General features: G+C 46.7%; 1 protein-coding gene across 1 annotated transcript in view; it reads right to left on the minus strand.

Moving 5' to 3' along the window:
• NPC1 (NPC intracellular cholesterol transporter 1) overlaps positions 1-19,325 on the minus strand; it is an 847,233-nt gene that overhangs the window by 487,699 nt on the left and 340,209 nt on the right. Inside the window, exon 5 of the mRNA XM_069620902.1 lies at positions 8,534-8,704. Within this exon, the coding sequence (XP_069477003.1) occupies positions 8,534-8,704 (171 nt within the window). The remainder of the gene's footprint in view (positions 1-8,533; positions 8,705-19,325) is intronic.

Here is a 19,325-nt window from a genome sequence, read left to right on the forward strand (position 1 = left end):
GCAATGTAGTCACCAGTAATAGGGATGAGGATCTGGGTGTCATAAGCATAGTTAGTATACGTGACGCTCAGATGGTCAAGAATATCAAATAAAGGCTTAGTGAAGACATTATAGAGTGTTGGTGATATACGCAGGATACAGGTGATGGAGAGGCTGAGGCGGATGGAGCAAAGACGCGCATGGATCTATTATTAAAGAATGATTTGATCCATAAATTGGCTTGGTCAGAAAAGTGTGCAGCAGATGACAAGTGCTTACATAGCATATTATGGTTCACTAAATCAAACGCCGCTGATAGGTCTAGTAGTAATAGTAAAGCAGATTTACCGTTATCTTTTAAAGCCTGAATTTGGTTCTTTAGATCAACAAGTGCAGTCTCTGTCCCATGTCTGGGTCTGAAGCCAGATTATGTTAGGCCTAGTAAATTGTTAAATTCCAGATAATGCTGGATTTGTAGATAGGCTGCTCAGTCCAGTATTTTCAACAGAAAAGGGACCGTTGTGATCGGCCGGTAGTCGGATGGGTTATTCGGGTCAAGCGTGGGCTTTCTTTAGATGTACCATGCATCTTTTAAACTAGTAGGCACATAGCTCGTAGCAAATGAAGCATTGATAAACTTAGTAATGAACGGAGAAAGCAGACAGGCTGCTTCTTTGATTAGGGTGGCTGGACAGATATCGCCCTTGCAAGTAGATGGTTTGAGTTTAAGTATGATCTGTTCAACTTCTATAATGGATACAGGTTGAAAATTAAATTGTGGCAATGCTGTCAGCAGTGGAGTAGGCGGATTGGGAGGTAGGGCGTTAATGAGGTTTTTTGCGTTAATTTTGTCTAGTAGCATTGTAATTTTGTTTTGGAGCGCATTTTGAATATTAGTGCACCATTGAGTGTCTTTGATGCAGGGGTCCGGTATGGGGGCTGGTGACTAGAGTTCTTTTAATAAATTGAACAATTCCTTCATATTTGAGTTTGCTTTTGCTAAACGGTCATTGTATTCATCTTTCAAATACGTTTTGAATAAGTTCCGCCCTGTTTGTTGATATAGAACACTGCAGTTGTGTTGTCTGTTTGCAGGAGGATGGTCTTTCCTTGTAGAACATTTTGGAAGAAAAGCAGTGCCATCGTTATTGCTAGCAATTATAGGCAGTTTATGCAGAATGTTTTTGTTTCGCTGTCCATTTCCCCTGGGCAGTGAGGTGTAGCCAGTGTGCTCACCATCCTGCCAGTGATGAATCTGTTATTATTTGTGGCTGTGGGGACACAAATGGTCTTCCTATGCTCATATTGTGTGGTGGCCACCAAAGAAGACTTGTTCACTGAATGCGAGACTACCACTAGATTGTCCCATTGACCCGTTTTCTGTGACCATTGTTCCGGTAGCCACTGTTGTACATGCCTAGGAGTCTCATAACTTTCCAGACTGATGACATTTGACCTGGCTTAAAAAGGGGATGAGGGTTTGTAAAGCCTGCGCCCTTTCTGGCGTTAGTTATGTTGTGGCTGTTCGAGTGTTTAGATCTGCCTCCAGGAAAACCTTTTCTCTGCTTGAGATGAGACTTGACCTCATTGATTGAGAGTAATAGGATGAAATTACCGAATCTAAATTACCAACCTTACAAAAAGACCTAAAAAACATACCGCGAAAAGTTTGAACTACCAAAAGTTTGAACTTTTCGTGGTATGTGTTTAGGTCTTTTGGTGGGGTCGGTATAAACATTTTCTTTTTTTAAAAGGCTGCGGGGGGCTCCCCCGCAACGCCCCGCAGTGAGCGGGGGTATGCAGGGTACACCCCAGCAGCACACACGACTGAAGAAAAAAAAAGCCAGGGCTGCAGGGGTGTCCCCCGCAACACACCGCTCACTATACCACACAGTATAGTGAGCGGGGTTGCGGAGAAAACCCCTGCAGCTGCCTGAAAAAAGAAAAAAGAAAAAGAAAAGGACCCTGCAGCACCGGTACCCGATCACGGAAGTGAAAGGGAACCGGTGCCGCAGGGACACAGCGCGTCAGAAGAAAAGGTAAGTAGGGTGTTGCGGGTGGGGGTGTGTTTCTATGGTTTTGGGGTTGTTTTGTGATGTCCACATGGGAAATGTACGAACATTTTGTATTGCGTACATTTCCCATGCAAACATTTCCGTTGCAGGTTAATCAGCCGCAGGAAAAAAAAAAAATCACACAGACGATTGAGAAGCCTTGGCTGTGTAACGATTGTACGGTCTGGCATTTGTGAGCAAGGCACTCTTGTGCATCCATTTCCGTTGTCAGCCAATCGACTAGATAGGGGTGTACTGGTAGGGCCTTGTGGCATGGATGTGCCGCGAGCACCTTGAACAACACACGAGGGGCCGAGACAATTCCAAAATAAAGTACCTTCACTCGATAGTGGTCGTTTAGTATTTTAAATCGGAGGTATTTTCTGTGGCTTTGGAACACTGCAATATGAAAGTATGCATCTTTCAAATCTAGTGTTGCCATAAGAGGTCCCTCTTTTAGTAGAGGTAAGAGTTCTTGTAGCGTCATCTTGAATTTTTGAGGTTTCACGTATTTGTTTGATTTTTGTAGATCTAGCACTGGTCCCAGTTTTTTCCTTTTTTAGTATCAGAAAATAAACTCACTATATTCCTGTGTTTACCTAATTTGCAGGTACTTCTTCTATCGCTCTCTTTCGTAAGAGTTCTTGTATCACCTCCAGTAGAACCTTTAGGTGTTCCGGGGGATGCTGCTCTATTTTGGAAGAAGATCACATGGTTTTCATACAGTATCCTTTCTTTACTGTATTTAAGACCCACTTGTCTGATGTTATCCCATCCCATGTGTGGGTGTAAACTGAAATGCAACCTCATACTATGGTTGCATGCGAGGGGACTTATTGAGAAGTCATTTGTTGGTGGGGGCTGAGCCTTTATAGGCTTGCCATCAGCCATGTGCTCTACCCCTGCAGGGATGGCACATGGGTGAGTAGCCAGCTGTTCCTGGAGTACTGTTTCTTTGGAAAGAGAAGCTACCCTGGTGCGAGTGCTGTTGGCTTGTTGTGGTGTAGAACAGTGTCCTAAAGGGCTGCCTGCCTCCAAAATAGCCCCTGTGTGGGAAGGTCTCAGTGAAATCTGGTTCAGATTTATTAGGCAGGCATGTTCTTTCCTAGCCTTTTCTAGAGCTTTGTCTACTGCTGTACCAAACAGGCCGTCATCCTCGACTGGCTTGGCCAAGATGCTGACCTGTGTCTTGGGTTTGAACCATGATCCCCCCAAGCCAAGCATGTCTTTTTAAAATTGCTGCCCCAGTTATAATTCTGCCTGCTCTGTCTGACATCCAGGGAGTGTTTTTTATCACTGCATTTGAGGTATTGTTTCCCTCTGCTATTATCTTTCACATTACTGATAAAGTAGGTCCTGCTACTTGTTCAGAAAGTTGTTCTATCTCGTCCCCTCGATCTCCATCATACCTTGCCATGAGAGTTGTTGCATTAGCAATTCTAACTTTTTCCAATTCTAGGGTTAATGGGTGTTGTCTACATCGGGTTAAAAAAAAAAACAAAAAAAAGATGATACAATTATTTTCACTACACTCTGTAATAATGGGTTAGCCTTTGAAGCAGACTTCCTTTACTTCAGGACATCCTCAATGAAGTCAGTCTCTTCCTGTGGTTCCTCTATTTGTATGTTGAACCGTGCTGCTGCTCTTTTCAGTAAGTCAGCATATAAAACTTTGTCATCGATAGCAGAGGATGAAGTAGGAGTTTGTCGTCTCTAGGGATGGCATGGTGTAATCGTCGAACAATTTCTAGGTTTCCATCCTCTTCTTCGATAATCTCTTTGGAGTATAACTCTTACTCCACCAACTCTTCCTCATCCGGTCCCTTTTCGATAGTTTTAGGTACTGTCTTTGCCTTTTTCGTTGCAACGTCAAATAGAGGCTCCCCCTTTCTTTTTGTGGGTATTTTGTTGCAAAAGTCTATAAAGGATTCCATTTTTCCCATGAGATTAGAGCATCTATCCTCACACCATGAATATCCGTTTGGAGGTCCCGTGTGTGTATCCAGGTCCTCCTCCGATAGATCTGTGGCACTCTTCTTCTGCACGGCAGAAGATAAAGTACCACCTCCCGCTGGACTTCAAAATCTTGACTTGTTTTCTGTCTGCAGGGTTCGAAATAACCCAAGAGCTGTTTAGCTCCTGGTTGAAGAGCCTGGTTAGCTTGACACCAACATCTACCAGGAGCTACCTTTGGTTCCCCAAGCCAATGGATGCCGAACAGACACACCCATGTGACTGTGCATTTTGGAACAATCGCTAGATAAACATTAGGATGCATCTATACGACATTTAACGCATAAGGGATAATCTAAAATGGACAAAAAGAGATAGGTTTGCATCTTATGTGGAAGTTAGATGTATGCAGTGCTATGTACTAGCTCCTCATTTCCTAATTGGTAGCTCCTGATCACTGGTTATTGCTGGAGATTCCAGGAGCTGCTTTTAGCTCCTGCTTGTCCAACCTTAATTTCGAGCCCCGAGTCTGTTTCGACGAGTTCATTGAAATCTCTGACCCCTTATGTTTGTGCGTCTCTCCGGTGAGTCTGGTCAACGGCCTGGTTTTAGGCGTTGCTCCGGTTTCAGCCTTTTTTCAGTGTAGCTGCGGGTACGTCAGACGAATATGTGCGTCAGTGTTCACCCAGTCTTTTGGGCTTGGGATCTTGTGCAGCCTTATGGACACATCAGGGGTTCTTTCCACTACACAACCCGACATTGGCTCTAAGGAGCTAGGGCCGGCTGCAAGGATACGATCAGCGTTTCCTCTACTTATTGCTCTCTGGATTTGCTTCCAAAACCAGTGCCCATTTCCTCCACCTCAAGGTCTTCTGCGTTAGTGGTCAACTCACCTAATTTCTCTTCTGCCTGCATTGCTTAGGCTTCCCACCTTTTAGTATGACGCTCCTTACACCAAGAGTCATTGTGGCCCCTTGGAAGGCAACTGTTGCAAACGCAGTGCTGGGAACGTGCGTGTTCTGTGTAAGGCTACAATGGGGGGGTGAAAGGCATTCTCTACATTTTTAGTTTGTATGAGAAACTCCCCCACTCTTGCTACTGCATCAGCTTTTCGACGCGCTCGGGTGTGGATTTCGGTGGAATTAGCTCGGCAGTCGTTCAATCGACAGAGACTCCACAGTTAGCATCCAGTCTCGGTGGCACAAAAAACAAATCTGAGGATGTTGACACGTGAAGGATCATCGGTAACCCATACACTAGGGCAGTGGTCTTCAAACTTTTTTGGCCTGGGGGCCCCCCCCTGAGCAAAGTTTGGGCAGGCCGCCCCCCCCCAAAATGCCAAATGGGCCGTATGTACAAATGGCTATGAACTATTGTGTGCTGTCACCGCACCTTACTCCCAGTATAGTCCCTGGGCTCCGCCAGCTGCTCCCATCACAGTCGCTGGGCTACCTCATCCCACTCCTACCCAGTCCTGGGGCTCTCTCCACCGCATCACAGACCCTGGGCTCTCCCCACCCTGCTCCCACCACTATCCCAGTGCTCCCGCCCATCCTGCTCCCACCAAAGTCCCTGGGCTCCCCCAACCCCGTTCCCAACACAGTCCGAGGGCCAGTGGGAGCTGGTGAATTTTTTTAAGTGGAGGGGCATAAATATTTCCCACAAAAATGCCCTAGCGACCGAGCTCAAACCAATCAAGCAGGGTTCGGGGGGTTTTCCCCTGTGAATTTTTTTTTTTAAAGATGGGTTAAAAGGCTACATTTTTTTTTGCATACGCTTAAAAAAAAAATGGGTAAAAAGTCAAACAGTTTGCAATTGGCGCTGGGGGGCCAAGGGGGAAAGCAAGGTATTTTTGACTGGACATTTATGAACGATAAAAAAAAATACCATCCCTGTCCCCTGGGTTCCACAGCGCCTCAGAAGCAGAGTTGATTTTGGCAGGTGGGTAGGTGCATTATGCAACAAAGGCATTTTTAAAATGCCTTTGTTGTACAACCCTACTTACCCCCTTACCCCCCACTCGCCAAAATCAGCTCAACTGACCAAAACACACACACACACACACACCTTCACACAGCAATCGCTATCATTCAGACGAGCACCCATCACCATACACTCACTCATAACACAAGCATACATGCATCCATACACATATTTAAATAAAAAAATTAATGAACATAAACGTACCTTCTGCAGGGACCTGCGCGTGGGTGCTGAAATGCCCCACTCCAGGTTGCTCTGTCTGTATGTGCGAGGAGGTGCATGAGCTCCCCCTCACACATGCAGTACCCCAGCCAGCATTTCCAATGACCTATGTAAGGCTGGCAAAGTAAAACACCCGCAGGCTTGCATAGCTCAGTGAGCATGTGTGGCTGGGGTACTGAACTGTCAAAGGGAAACAGTGTTTCACTGGGCTGGCTCCTCGGCTCCTCCAGAATGGGTGAGGGGCCACTGGGTGGACGCCTTCTAGCCCATTATGGAGGAGCCGCCAGGCTCGGACTGGCCTATAAGGTAATACGGCAACGCCCGTACCAAAAACGCAAAATGCTAGTGTAGGCCAGTCAAAATTGGTCACTCTTTTTGGTCAATGTGGGCCAGTTTGAAGAGTTACTTCACTATGCAGCTAGTCGTTTTGACCATTGTTGCTGAATAAATATTTGTTAATATCACAATTTGCTTACATTTTAACAAAAAACACCCCCTTAGGTACTATTCAAACATTCTGTGCCTAAATGAATGAATATCAATTTGCAACTGCGGGACACTTTTTCCATTGGTGCCCGAGCTGTTTTATGGTCCAGTCCGACCATGTGGGCCGTCCCTGCCATAACCTGCAAAAAGGGAAAGAAAAAAAAAAAAATAGTTTGATTTTTTTATTGTACACATTTTATGCTGGGCTCTCGCGCCCCACCTAGGAGGCGGTTGCACCCCCCCCCACAGGAGGCGGCTGCGCCCCCCCTGGGGAGGCGCGCCCCACAGTTTGAAGACCTCTGCACTAGGGATAGCGTTAAAGGTGCGCCTCTGTCAACGCCTCTCATTTTCGAAAAAAAACAATATGTAATACTATGCACCAACCACTAGATGGCAGCCTATGTACAGCATGTGCATCTAAGAAGATTCACAAGCTACAGAAATACAGAAATATGGTTTTGTTTTTTCATTGATTTATATAGGGCACCTAACCCAGGGTATCTGAGCGCATTTGCAAAAGGTTACACATTTGTAATCATTGTATTGGCAAACCTATCACATGCACACTTACATGGTGCATCAGCCCCACATGCCCTTGTCATGGACGTTTGCATATTGGGCTTCTCACGAGATCGTTGACACTTTGGCATTCTGTATAGACTACAGAATCACAATACAACTTGGGATTTTTAGCAGCCTAGCACAAGAGAACGATAATGGCATACAAGTATACATTTCTTTACGGAGAAGGGAGTGATGCATGGGCCCACCTCCAAGCAGAAGTGGTGGAGGAAAACCTAGCCTTGACAACACAAAGGAAGGATGAAAGCTAAAAAGTTAGTGAAAACCCACAGGGTGCGTGGGGAATTGTAGATTGGAAGCCCCAAGGAATGGCCTACAACGGCCTAAAAGACAGGAGGTTTGCAACCTATGGGTTGAGATTCCTTCAGGAGCAAATGGCTGGCATGATAAAAGGATATGGAAGGACAGACCAAAAGCACTATAATAATTTACCTTGAAAACAGACATTTTTCAAAGAAATTATGTATTGCTAAATAACTGTGCAACACGGAACAGATGTCTGAAGGTTGAAATAAAAATCCTTTTAAAAAAAAAAATTCAAAAAGGTTTTACAAAGTTTAAAAAAGAGAATGTAAAGCCACGAGGCATAACATATCAAGGACGAAGGACGACCATCAGCATATACTTGATCCAACGGGTAATAAACACAAGGCTTTGACTGATTCGGGCAGCCCACGCGATAATTGGAGTGCTTTGCAACTAGTCCATAAGAAAAAAGAGGGAGTGATTACATGCAATTTCAGTTGCAATAGAGATGTGTCAGTAAGTGGAAGGTAAAGGCCGAGGTGGACAGAGCGTGGTTAAGCAATGTTATGGGGTAACACTTGATAAGTGAGTGCTTTACGAGGATTAGGTGTAGCTCGAAAAAGTGAGTCATTTGTTATTTTTGTCATCACTCACAATTCTGGGTGGTCCAGATTGTAGACTTGTGGTTCCTGCATGTTCATTCTTTCTTCATGCTCTAAAAGCATTTCCCTTAACTATTTGCTCTCTACATAGGCTTGTCATTATTGCGGTGTTAATAGTGTTCTGTCTGTTTAATGGCAGAGTGTCATCGAATAAAACGAACACTGATTTGGACCACAATAGGTCTGAACAGTAACATATATTGTTTGCCGGGAAAGTGTGGCGTTCTACTATTCTCAAACACTACAGATTTAGAGCAGCATGCTCTCTAGCTTAAAACCCTTTGATAAGGAAAATATGATCCAGCCTCCAATACCCCCGAAGCAAGGAAACATTTGCAAATTCACAAAAAGCAATGTCTGACGTACTATCGGTAAAGATCGGGATGACTTTGAAGGGCGCCTGTCCGTTGTTTGGGTCGAACATGTACTCAATCCAGTTGGTAGCGTTGCAGTCCTTGGCATCCTTGCCGCACAGCAGTCCCAGGGCTTTCTCGTTACTGGAAGGCGCCTCAACATCTCGGCAGGCATTGTACATTGCTGGAAGAGAGATTGCTAACATGAATATAAAGGAAACAAAAACAGACTGCTGCACATTTTCTGATCGGAATCCGGCAGCCAACTGGTCATAGTATAAAATAATTTACAAAGCAGATGCGCTCCATTGTGCTGCAAACATGCAAAGGGTTCTGAAAGGTAGTAGACTGTGCTGAGCAAACACCTAGCTGCTTAGTAGCACCACCACACTGCAGCAAATGTTGTGCAGCATGAACGAACAAATACAATTAAAAAGGTTTCAATTTCATTGGTAAGCTAGCTTGAAAATGTAAAGGGGTGCATGGCAATATTTCAAGTTCAGAGGAGTAGACATGAGGAAAAAGGAGATTCCTACTCAAAAGACCAGTGAAAGTATTTTGAATTCTCACAGATACAAGATTCCACATGTCAACTTCGTAATCCTGCAACTTCTACCCTTGATCTAGCTTGTTTCTCCTAGTAGAAGGTCCAGAAACTCGTACTGACCAGTGTACAATCGATACGTTCATCATACCACTAAACATCTCATTGTTCAATTTGAAAAGTGAAAATCTGCTTAGTTGCAGAGCGAGGCGGAAGGCGAGTATTTTCACTGAATTGAGGCGTATTGCATAAGCAAGGAGCTGGAATGGTAAGCTTTCCTTACTGTAAATCATATTAGCTTCCATTACTAGCATGTGTGAGCAGGTCACCAGCATGGGGGCACTGGGAATATGGTTGGACATTAGGGCAGGCGTCCATCATTTACACTTTGAAGGACTATTCAACTAAATTGAGTATTAACACTTAAGCGATCGCAGATATCGGACATCTTCTTGCAAAGTACTGATACAGATTCACCATCCATGAAAAGTAAGGATCATTTATGTGTAAATGCCCTCATGTCGGATTAGTACCCGTTGTCACTGCAGTGTAAGGTACAACATGAAGTGGAAGGATAGTGGAGCCTTGGAATGCTCACCCGCCAGGCACAACCTCAACCCCTCCCCGCCGCTCACTCACTTGGGAGGCAAAGGTCTAATCGTTCTGCTGCCCGCAGTGCTGCATGTTATTAGGATTTATACCACACCACAACTTTTGCTTGGTGTCCAGGTGCTCAGGTGGATCTGAAACAAAGCGGTATGGATTAGGTTACTGGAGGAGAGGAAAAAGCAAGACATCTTTCCAGCTGTGTTGAGGCATGCAGACCACAATTACCCTAAGCTCGGAATGAGGGTATGCGTATAGTCGTTCTGTCTGGACCATAGAGGTCTAGGTCTCCAGAGGGGAGTCTTGTGTGCCCATATTAGGATGTTTTGGCTGGAGGCGTGGTATGCAAGTCTGATGAGAGGATCTTTGGATTTCTGTGTGCAGTTGGCATAGTTGGTCTGTGAGTAGTGCATTTCAGTGTAGAGATCTAGGATATTTGTGCAGGAGGTTAGAAGAGGGCTTGATAAGTTATTTAGAGCAACACTTCGATGAGACTGTGGCCAAGTCTCAGTGGAGGGTGTGCTTCTTATATGGAAATTGTACAGAGATGCCCTGTGCCAGTCTCAAGTAATCACAAGCTCGCAGCAGCATTAGGGCAGGTTCTGGATGAGAGGGAGGATACAGAAAGGAGCTCAAGGGAGGGGGAAACGCAGGAAACTGCAGCAGTTTATGGCAACTAAACAGTGACTGAGAGCGACTGCCATGGAGCGTATGGAGTAGGCATAATGTAGCGGATAATTGGGTATAGTTTGTAGCTAGGGACCTGAAAGGCAAGGGCGAGAAGAAACTCACATTAATTGCAATGGTTGATTTATTTAATGTTAGTGCGTGTTCTATCCCATTTCATACTGCGCCAAGTAGCACACAGTACACACGTCGCAATTGGCCAACATGCTTACAACTGCAAAATATATACAAGAACCTGAAAGTGTTGCTGGGGAGTCCAGCGAGTATCTAGTTTCCATAGTCCAGCTAGGAGAAGAGCATTGCCTGTACCCCAACTGACGACGTTTCCAAACCAGAGAACGCCCACGATCGGGTCTTTTGGCAATAGGACTGAACAAGGAAAATGCTCATCACAATGATCTCGGGTGACCCTACAGCTAAATGCAGTCAAGCTGAAAACTGAACGAGCCAAGTAACATAAGTTACAGATCACCACCAAGAGAGCATACTTTCCAATGTACTCTCTCTATGCCCCAAAAGCAGAACTAAAAACACTGTGTTGCTAAGAGTTGGTGAAATCCCGAATGACCATTTTTGGAAATGTTCTGTTAGAAGGAGCCAGGTTCAAGTTTTACAAGTGTTAACATTCAACAATGAATAAGCGAAATCCAATCCATGGAGGTATTGAGAAAAAATACTGATAATCGGAGACAGTATAAGGGGTCATCCCCAACTTTCAGGCCCTAACCATCTGCTTCATTAGAAGGCAGGCAATCAGGTCACCTGTGAAATATCGTATAAGGTCACTCACCAGTAAGGACATTCTTCCAGAAGCGGATGCTAAAGCAGGACTGGGAGCAGATGACCGAGTGAAAGCAGCCATGCTACAAGTAAGACTTTACCAGAGTCGCCTCTGAAAGCAGAGCATCAGACAGCATTGCTGTTGGCACCTGATACTTAAGGCATAATCTAGGCAAATAAAAAGGTGAATAGCCAGCAGGTTAGCAGAAATATGGGGCCACGCTGAGCTCCGAAGCCATAACCCCATATGTGTCATGAATCCGTCAAATGTAAACTGAGGAATCAGATAATGGCATGGCTCCTGTGCCGAAGGAAACTTATGCCTTGCCAAACAGAGACAAGGAACTTAAAAAGCACCCTCCTGTCGACAAGAGATGTGAGCAAGATGGTTCCAGCACTGGTACGCTGTATATATTTGCAACAGAAAAGGCAGCCCAGTGAACCGCACAATGAGGTAACTGAACTGGTGCAGCCTGGGATGTGGGGAACCCCAACCCCGCTTCTCCAGTTCACATGGGCCCCATGAAAGGAGGGAGCGGCACCCAATTGGTGAATGCTGTGGTGAGGGGCATCCTGGGGTCTGTGGGCAAATACAATGTGGCCCAAAAATGATTGGAGCAAGAGCACTTTGGGAATCCTCCAGAAAGACAGACAACACCTCCTCCCCAAACCTAAGGTCCAAGTAAGACCAGAAGTCTGGCAGGGGAGCTGCAGAACTGTTTTCTAGGGATGACATGCTGCCCTGAGGCGCACACCACAGGCACAAAACACTACAACCCGAGAGGCGAGACTTCGGGCCAGAGGAGAGGGTCCAGAGGATTCCTGTCACTGGCGGCACTCGCTGAGCTTGTGAAACTAAACATTTCTGGAGTAGAATCTGCACTGGAAATATGTGCATTTATGTATTTAATTTATAAGGCGCACCAGCAGCCCGTAGGCATCGAGGCGCTGTTACAGTAACCAGTTACATGCATTCAGTCGTATCAAAGTTAGGCAAGCAGTACAAATTACAGGTATACAATGTATACATTCCATATAGAGCATGTTGAACAGGCGGCCGCTCAATTAAATGTACATAGCAGAAAGAGGGTCCCAGACCTGGCCTATCCAAACAAACTGGTTTTGAGGGCTCTGCAGAATACCCAATAGGACGGTTTGGCCCTCAGGGTGGGGAGCAGGGAGTGCCACTGTTAGGCTGCAATTTAAGGGAAGCTAGTGCCTTCAGCTTTGGCGCGTCCGACTTTAGGTTGTACGAGTCTATGGGCATAAAGGGTTCTCGTACGTCTGGATGAGAGGGCTCTTGCAATTTTCTGGGAGAGATAAGGGAGGGCCGTGTTAGAGAGGCACTTGTGGGTGATGGCCAGGGTTTTGAATATGATGCGCTCCCCGATAGGCAACCACTGGACTGCTCTCCTGGCTGCAGAGATGTGCACCCTTTTAGGGATGTTAAGGGCTGCTTGGAGCGCATCATTTTGAATGACTTGCAGCTTCTGAATGTTTTTAGAGGCGGTACCAGCGAAGAGGACGTTAATTGTAAGTCAAGCCCATCTGTGGACAGGAAGGGTTTGACAACGTTTAATAGTTTGGTCGCATAGGCTGCAGCGGAGGCAATAGCGTTCACCTGGCTTGACAGTGAGAGGGTGGCGTTCAGGTACACCACTACAGCCTTCACGGAGGACGAGACTGGGACCAGGATGTTGTCAATATAGAAGGCAGAGTATTGGTCATTGAGATTTTTTAATACAGCAGGGGCCCTACTAGCAGGATTTCTGTTTTTTCCCCATTTAAGCAAAGGCAGTTTGCCGCCATCCAAGCCTGGATGGTGGAATATGCAGCATTGTTGCCTGTGAGTGGGAGGAGAACTTGTGCATCGTCTGCATATTTTGTCTAGGCTATGCCAATGGAGTCCAAGATGTCAAAAAGAGGTCTGGTGAATATGTTATTATAAGGTAGGGGAGATGCATGAGCCTTGAGGTACCCGATGGGGGTTGGTGCAGCAATTGCATGCTCCGCAAACACTCTCATGAGACTGCTTTCTAGGAATGAGGCAATCCAGGTTGTAGCTTCCTGGGAGTAGTTGGCTGACGTAGTGAGGTGGTGACAACGAATTTTGTGATCCACCAGGTGAAAAGCGGCTGACAGATCCAGAAGGAGGAGCACGGCAGGCTTACCCATGTCACTGATCTCGTCCAGCTGGTTTTTTTAAGTCCAACAGTGCAGATTCAGTACCATAGCCAGGAAATCTGGATTGGCGCATGCCCAATATGTGGTTGGTTTCTAGGAAGTGCTGAACCTGCAGGTAGGCATCTCTGTTTAGAATTTTCAATAAGAATGGGACTGTCTTGAGGTGTCTAGAATTGTTAGGGACCGTAGGGTCCAGTGATATTTTTTTTAGAAGGGGAAGTACCAAGCTTCCTTAATGGACGGGACCAATCCTGCAACGAAAGAGGTGTTTATAAAGTTGGTGATTAAAAGGTACAAGGACTTATGAGCCCTCCTTGATGATGGTGGCAGGACAGATATCCCCTTTGCACCTAGAGGGTTTTGAGCTTTTCAGGATAGTGAATACTTCAGGCTCATTGACCTACTTGAAACGGAACCAGGGCACATCAGGGGTATGTGGGTTTGGGGTGGCGGCCATAGCCATGTCACAGCGGGGTATCTGCAGGCTAACCTGATTGGTGATGATTTTTCCTATTTAGCGTCTCGATTTTGTTAAGCATTGCATTTTGGATGTTTGTACACCAGGCTTCATCCTCAGGCAGGGAATGGGGAAGGAGGGGGGGTTAGGGGAAGGGGGATGTCCGGGGTCTGAAGTTTCCTGAAGACAGTAAAGATCTCTCTGGTGTCTCCGTGGCGTTGGCGATTCACGAGTTGAAGGTGGTGGATTTGGCCAAAATAAATCGCTGGTTTATAAGATTTGGATATCTTCGCGAACTCCAGTCTCGTGGTGTCCGAATTTTTTGTTTTTGCCAGGTTGATTCGGAAAGCTGTTTTTTATTCCGGAGTTCTAGCAGGTCCGGGGTGAACCAGGAGTTGGAGTGTCTGATGGGTTTCAGTCTACGATGCGTAAGAGGGGCAATGAGGTATACTGCCTTGACTAAGGTTGAGGCATATAAGTCTGCTGGAATGTTAGGATCATTAGAATAGGAAGGCTTAAGATTAGGGGTGCCAAGAAGGGGCAGTACAGGTTCTTTCGTCAGCTTACGTGAGCTACGCGCTAGCGCAGGTGGCAAGGCAGAAGGCTTGTGTTTCTTGAGAAGGGGGATGGAGAAGTGGATAACATGATGGTCTGACCAGGGGCATGGGGTGTTGGAGTAGACTGAGATCAGGCAGTTGAGGTCTGCGATCGCAGAGTGTTGTCCTTACGAGTGGGTAGGATTATTAATACATTGCCTAAAGGCTAAAGTTTCAAGGGCTTTGGATGGTGGCAAGGCTTGAGGATCCTCGGGATCATTAAGGCTCAGGTTAAGGTCACCCAGCGGGATCATTTTGGAAGAGTTCTTAATGTTATCACCCAAGACGTGGAGGAGATTCTTGTGGAAGCTTGACATGGGGCCAAGAGGGCGGTCAATGAAGATAGTGATGGTGCATGTAGGTTAGGTGGTCAGCTTGAGGGAAAGGAGGTCTCCATTCCCTTTTCCCTTTTACGGAGGTGTTAACCTGCCTGATAAGGAAGAAGTCTTTGGTCACAAGGTGCCCCCCCTTCCCACCTCCTCTGCCATTGGGGAATCCTTTCCTGGGGGGTGGGCTCCTGCTCCTTGGGCCTAGTCTGGTTCGTGGAGGCTGGAGAAAGCCTGTGCATAGGGTAGGGTTGGTTGTCTAGAAGTGTAGCTGGGGGAGGGGAGCTGGGGATTGTCCGGCAGTTTTGGGGGAGCTCATCTTGGCGAAGTTCGGTGCTAAATGCTGGTTTGGGACTGCTAACCTTCACTTATCCTAAAACATATCTTCTAACGTTCAAGGGTGCAGAGGCCATTCCCATGGCAACCTGGGAAGCACTGAGCGTTATTGGAGCACCTAGCACTGGCAGAGACATTTTTAAGTGAGCAGGTAATCTGAGGCAATGAGAAACTTTTGGCAAATCTAGCACCAGTAGAAACATTTGTAACAGTGCTGGTGTTTAAAGATACATTGACGTTTTTGGTGCAACTAGTACTGGCATTGACATTTTTAGCAGGGCTGGTATTCGAGGGCGTAATGACACTAGAGGTCATGGCACAGAGCGAGCTGTAAGCAGTTTTGAAGTAGCTGGTGTAAGCTGGCACTACTGAACCAGCGCCAAGACTCATCGGTGCTGTGTCTGCATTGGGGACAGAGAGGAGGGCCCAGCATGGGCTGTCGGCTACACAAACATGTCTGTACGCTTTTGAAACAGAACTTGCATGCAGCATAACATTAAAGCTGCCTGAATAGGGAAGGATACATCTGTAGCCATCCAGTGCTTCGGCGGAGCAGCGTCAGATTAAGCGAGAGCCTCTTTTGGCAACGCGCTGTTCAGGCGCGGAGCAGGAAGAACAAAGAGATGAAGCCTTCGTGTCAGACGGCTCAGTGAATGCCATACTGCAGGTGGAGGGTGTAATGCCAGTTTCAGCGCACAGCTCCGACAGACTCTTAGGTGCATTGCCAGAGGTCAGATTTGTGGAGCCCTTCGTGGTAGATGTGTGTCGGCCTTTGGTGAAGATTGCCGACACATGGAAGGTACAATGTGGGCGAGCGGCTAGCTGGTACTGGGTGCGCACTCCCAGCAGGTGATTTCTGACAAAGATTCAGTGGGCGGGTAGGGCGCTGGACTGGCCAGGTTCGATACCTCTAGGTGCTGTTGCGGATCTTCAAAAGTTGAGGGGTGCAAGTCAGGTTGTAGGCACGCCTGCCTCGGGCGCCCACTTCGGTTGCAGTGGCTGGGGTCTGTAGGAGTGGGGGGCCGGCGCTTTCGGGGGCGAGGCCCCTGGTCTTGGAGGAGGTGGGTTTTCAGTATCTGTGAGCAAACGGACCGTATGAGGGTGCAAGCAAACAGGGAGGGATGTGGAAGTAAGCCCCCGTTTCTCCGGGCAGATAACAATGTCGGTCGTGCAATTCATAGCTCTCAACCATTTGTATTGCAAAGGCGGGTGAAATCACCCGATTTTGTTTTTGGCGGGTGAGACGCCCATTGGAATGTATGGGCGTGCAGGAGGCTTGGCGGGTGAGTCAGCCCTTTACAAGGCGGGTGACACCCGCAAAAAGCGTGTGAGTTGAGAGCTATGGCAATTGGTGGTTCCCGCTCATCGGACTGTAACCTCTTGGGCCAAGCCGGCGGCAGGGAGAGTGACACGCATAAACAGGAGGAGCGGGTTAAGTTAGAATGCGGGCTTGAGAGCATCTCAGAGTACCAGAGCTTCTGTGGACTAGCCGGCATTTGGAAGCGGGTGGTGTCGAAATGTGCATCGCACAGGATAGACTGACAACCCAGGAAGGGCAGCATGGTCGGGCGCGTTAAGAGCGCAGGCAGAGCTCTGGACCTTCTGCTTGAGTCCCAGACGAGGCATCGGAGAGTGAGGTGCCATCGCTACATCGCCGGCTGAGACTGCTGGAAGTGGCCTTTGCTTCTGGCCTTCAGTTGTGGCCAGCTGCGACTCACGGTTGGGAGTGAGGGGCCCAGTTACAGCATTGGCCAGCCAATGGGTCCCATGTGTGGAGCAGGCTGGGAGCCTACTGGAGGCTCAGGAACAGCGACGGCCATTTTAGCAGGGCTCGGGAGAGGAGGAGGCGACAGGTCTGTCAACAGGATATGACTGGAAAGAGCATCACTCGCCGATAGAGAGGAAGTGTATGATGCCTTTTTGTAAAGAAACGATGAGCAGTGTACCTGAACAAAGGCCTCCTGTGGAAAGAACATTGCATGGCTCGTAGAAGGGTGTGGAAGGCATCTCACTGAAAGTATTGGCATAAAACATTGGCCGCTATAGTCAAGCATTGGAACGTGAAAGCAAAGAGGAAATCTGACAAGGCCGACAGCAGGTGCTGGAGACTCAACTGAAAGAATGACATGTTGCCAGAACAGGAACGAATGGGATAAGAGTCACAAATAACAAACAAAAGTAAAATGACAGATTACCCCTTATCCCTCAATCCACTCTGCGATGGCCAAATCTGATGTGGACATTGGGTGACAAATATCTGTGGGGGACCAGATGAAGGACTCAGACTAAAAGAGGTAATTGTTCAATGGTATTTACTTGAATACAAATAAAAATGCCTATCTGGCCCCATCGCTATGAAGGATGTTTCCCACCTTTTAAAACAAAAAACAAGGGTGTTCATCAAATCCAAGTCCAGAGTCCAAATCCCTATTTACTAAATGGCCCTACCAGTTTAGAAAATCTAACTAGAAGGAAAGGGGAGGCTTGCACAACAGCCTCGGAATGAGCTTCTGCCTAACCCAACTCATCTAGGACCTCAGTCTCAGAGATCTTTTATAATGTCTATGCACAGTTCAGTCTTCTTCATAGAATTTTTAATTAAAATCAAAAATATCTTCTGGATTATTTTTCTACTCCCCTTTGGGAAAAGACTAATTCTGCTTTTATCAGTTTTCTCAGCTTTTTACCAGCCGTCAAATCTCTCCAGGATAACTTTACAGACACTTCTTGGTTTCTCACCTTTGTGGCACTGGGACTCCCCAAGGTCCCGTCACTCTTTGGTGGTGTTATTGGTTCTGAGTCCAACTCATTAATGCAGGACTTCTACCAGCTCAGGTATTGTAGGTTCCCGTTAACTAGTTGGCTTGGCTAGCCTTGTTGCAGAGCATTCATATTCCATTCAACCTATTCCATGTCCGATGCATGTCCCTCCCCCTTTAGCAATTTCTCATACCCTAGTCGTCTTTCTCAGCTTTGACATAAAGCACACTGTACCCTTTCACTCCTTTTCTCATAGGGCGTGTGCCTGCTTGTTTTTCTTATGCTTGCGTGCCGGCTTCCCCAGCCTTGATATACCCTGTTCGTACCTCTTTCACAGCGATTTGCCTGGGTCATGTGCCAGCTCCATGTTCTCAAGCTCTCGTACCTCTTTCGGTTTCAGCAACCTTTGAAACCAATGTTCATAGCATTCACTGGCATCCTCCTGTGAACAGCGTTCGCTTCCTGGTCGCAATTCGTCTTGTTAGCAAAGGCGCTTGTCATCTGGGGCTCTGGGACCCGAGCTCCTCTCCTTTACCTTTTTCGGCGTCTGTTGCTGGGTGCCAGGCAGGGGAGCCAACTTATGAACTTCCCGGGGGGGGGGTGGGAGGGGACCCAAATACAGGAAGTGACATCACTGCAAATTTGCATGTAGTCGCCAACTTGGTGCAACGGAGAGCGGGGGGGCGGGTGTTGGCGTGCGCAGCGCAGAACAGTGGAAACATTGGCTAGCATGCACTGCATATACTAAAGTCAAGAAAGAAGGAGATTTAAGCCTTCACCTTGCATTCCAGTAAGACATCACTGCCCCTACTCCACCGCTCTATAATCGTTCAGCAACACAACTAGGATGGGAGAATGAAATGCTTGCTAAACAGAAGGTACAGCTGCAAGGTGGAGTACCACCACCACCACCACCAAAAAAAAGTTCCCAATTCAAGGGAAACGAGAGGTAAAGACGTTTCCTGATTAAAAACTACCAAGCAAGACGTGTGTGGTGCCATAGTTCAGTAAAACATCAACAATTCAAACTTACAATAGTGCTGCTGTAGATTGGGCAGCCGAAAGTGACATTTGCTCAGATGTTACCTCTGGGTAACCAGATAGAGTTAGGGATGTAGCTTAATCTTAAACCTTTCAGTGGACAGATCAGATGTGCTGCTGAAGTATAATGCAATCCTTGCTGAAGCATAATGCAATCAAGTGTGGTTTCAGACTTTGGGGGGGGGGGGGGAGAGCGGTAACTGCTTTTAACATTGTAGTTTACCAGAAATTCTGGTAAAGTAGTGTACGATGTTAAAAAGCAGTTACCCAGGCTCACCCTGCACCAGGGTATGTTTGGGACTGATGGAAGCACTCGCGTCTAAATGTTGTAGCCATGGTTGTCTCCATGTTTTTAAAACTCCCACTTTCCGGGTTTTCAACATTTATTTGAAACGTCCCTTATTCAAAAAAATGAAGGAGTCAGTAAAAAAAAGTATACCCCACTTATGCTTAATAACGTCTTACCTTCCAAGAAACCTTCAGTCAAA

This window comes from Ambystoma mexicanum, chromosome 5q (assembly GCF_040938575.1).
Source record: "Ambystoma mexicanum isolate Mex_15411 chromosome 5q, UKY_AmexF1_1, whole genome shotgun sequence".
Lineage (NCBI taxonomy): Eukaryota > Metazoa > Chordata > Amphibia > Caudata > Ambystomatidae > Ambystoma > Ambystoma mexicanum.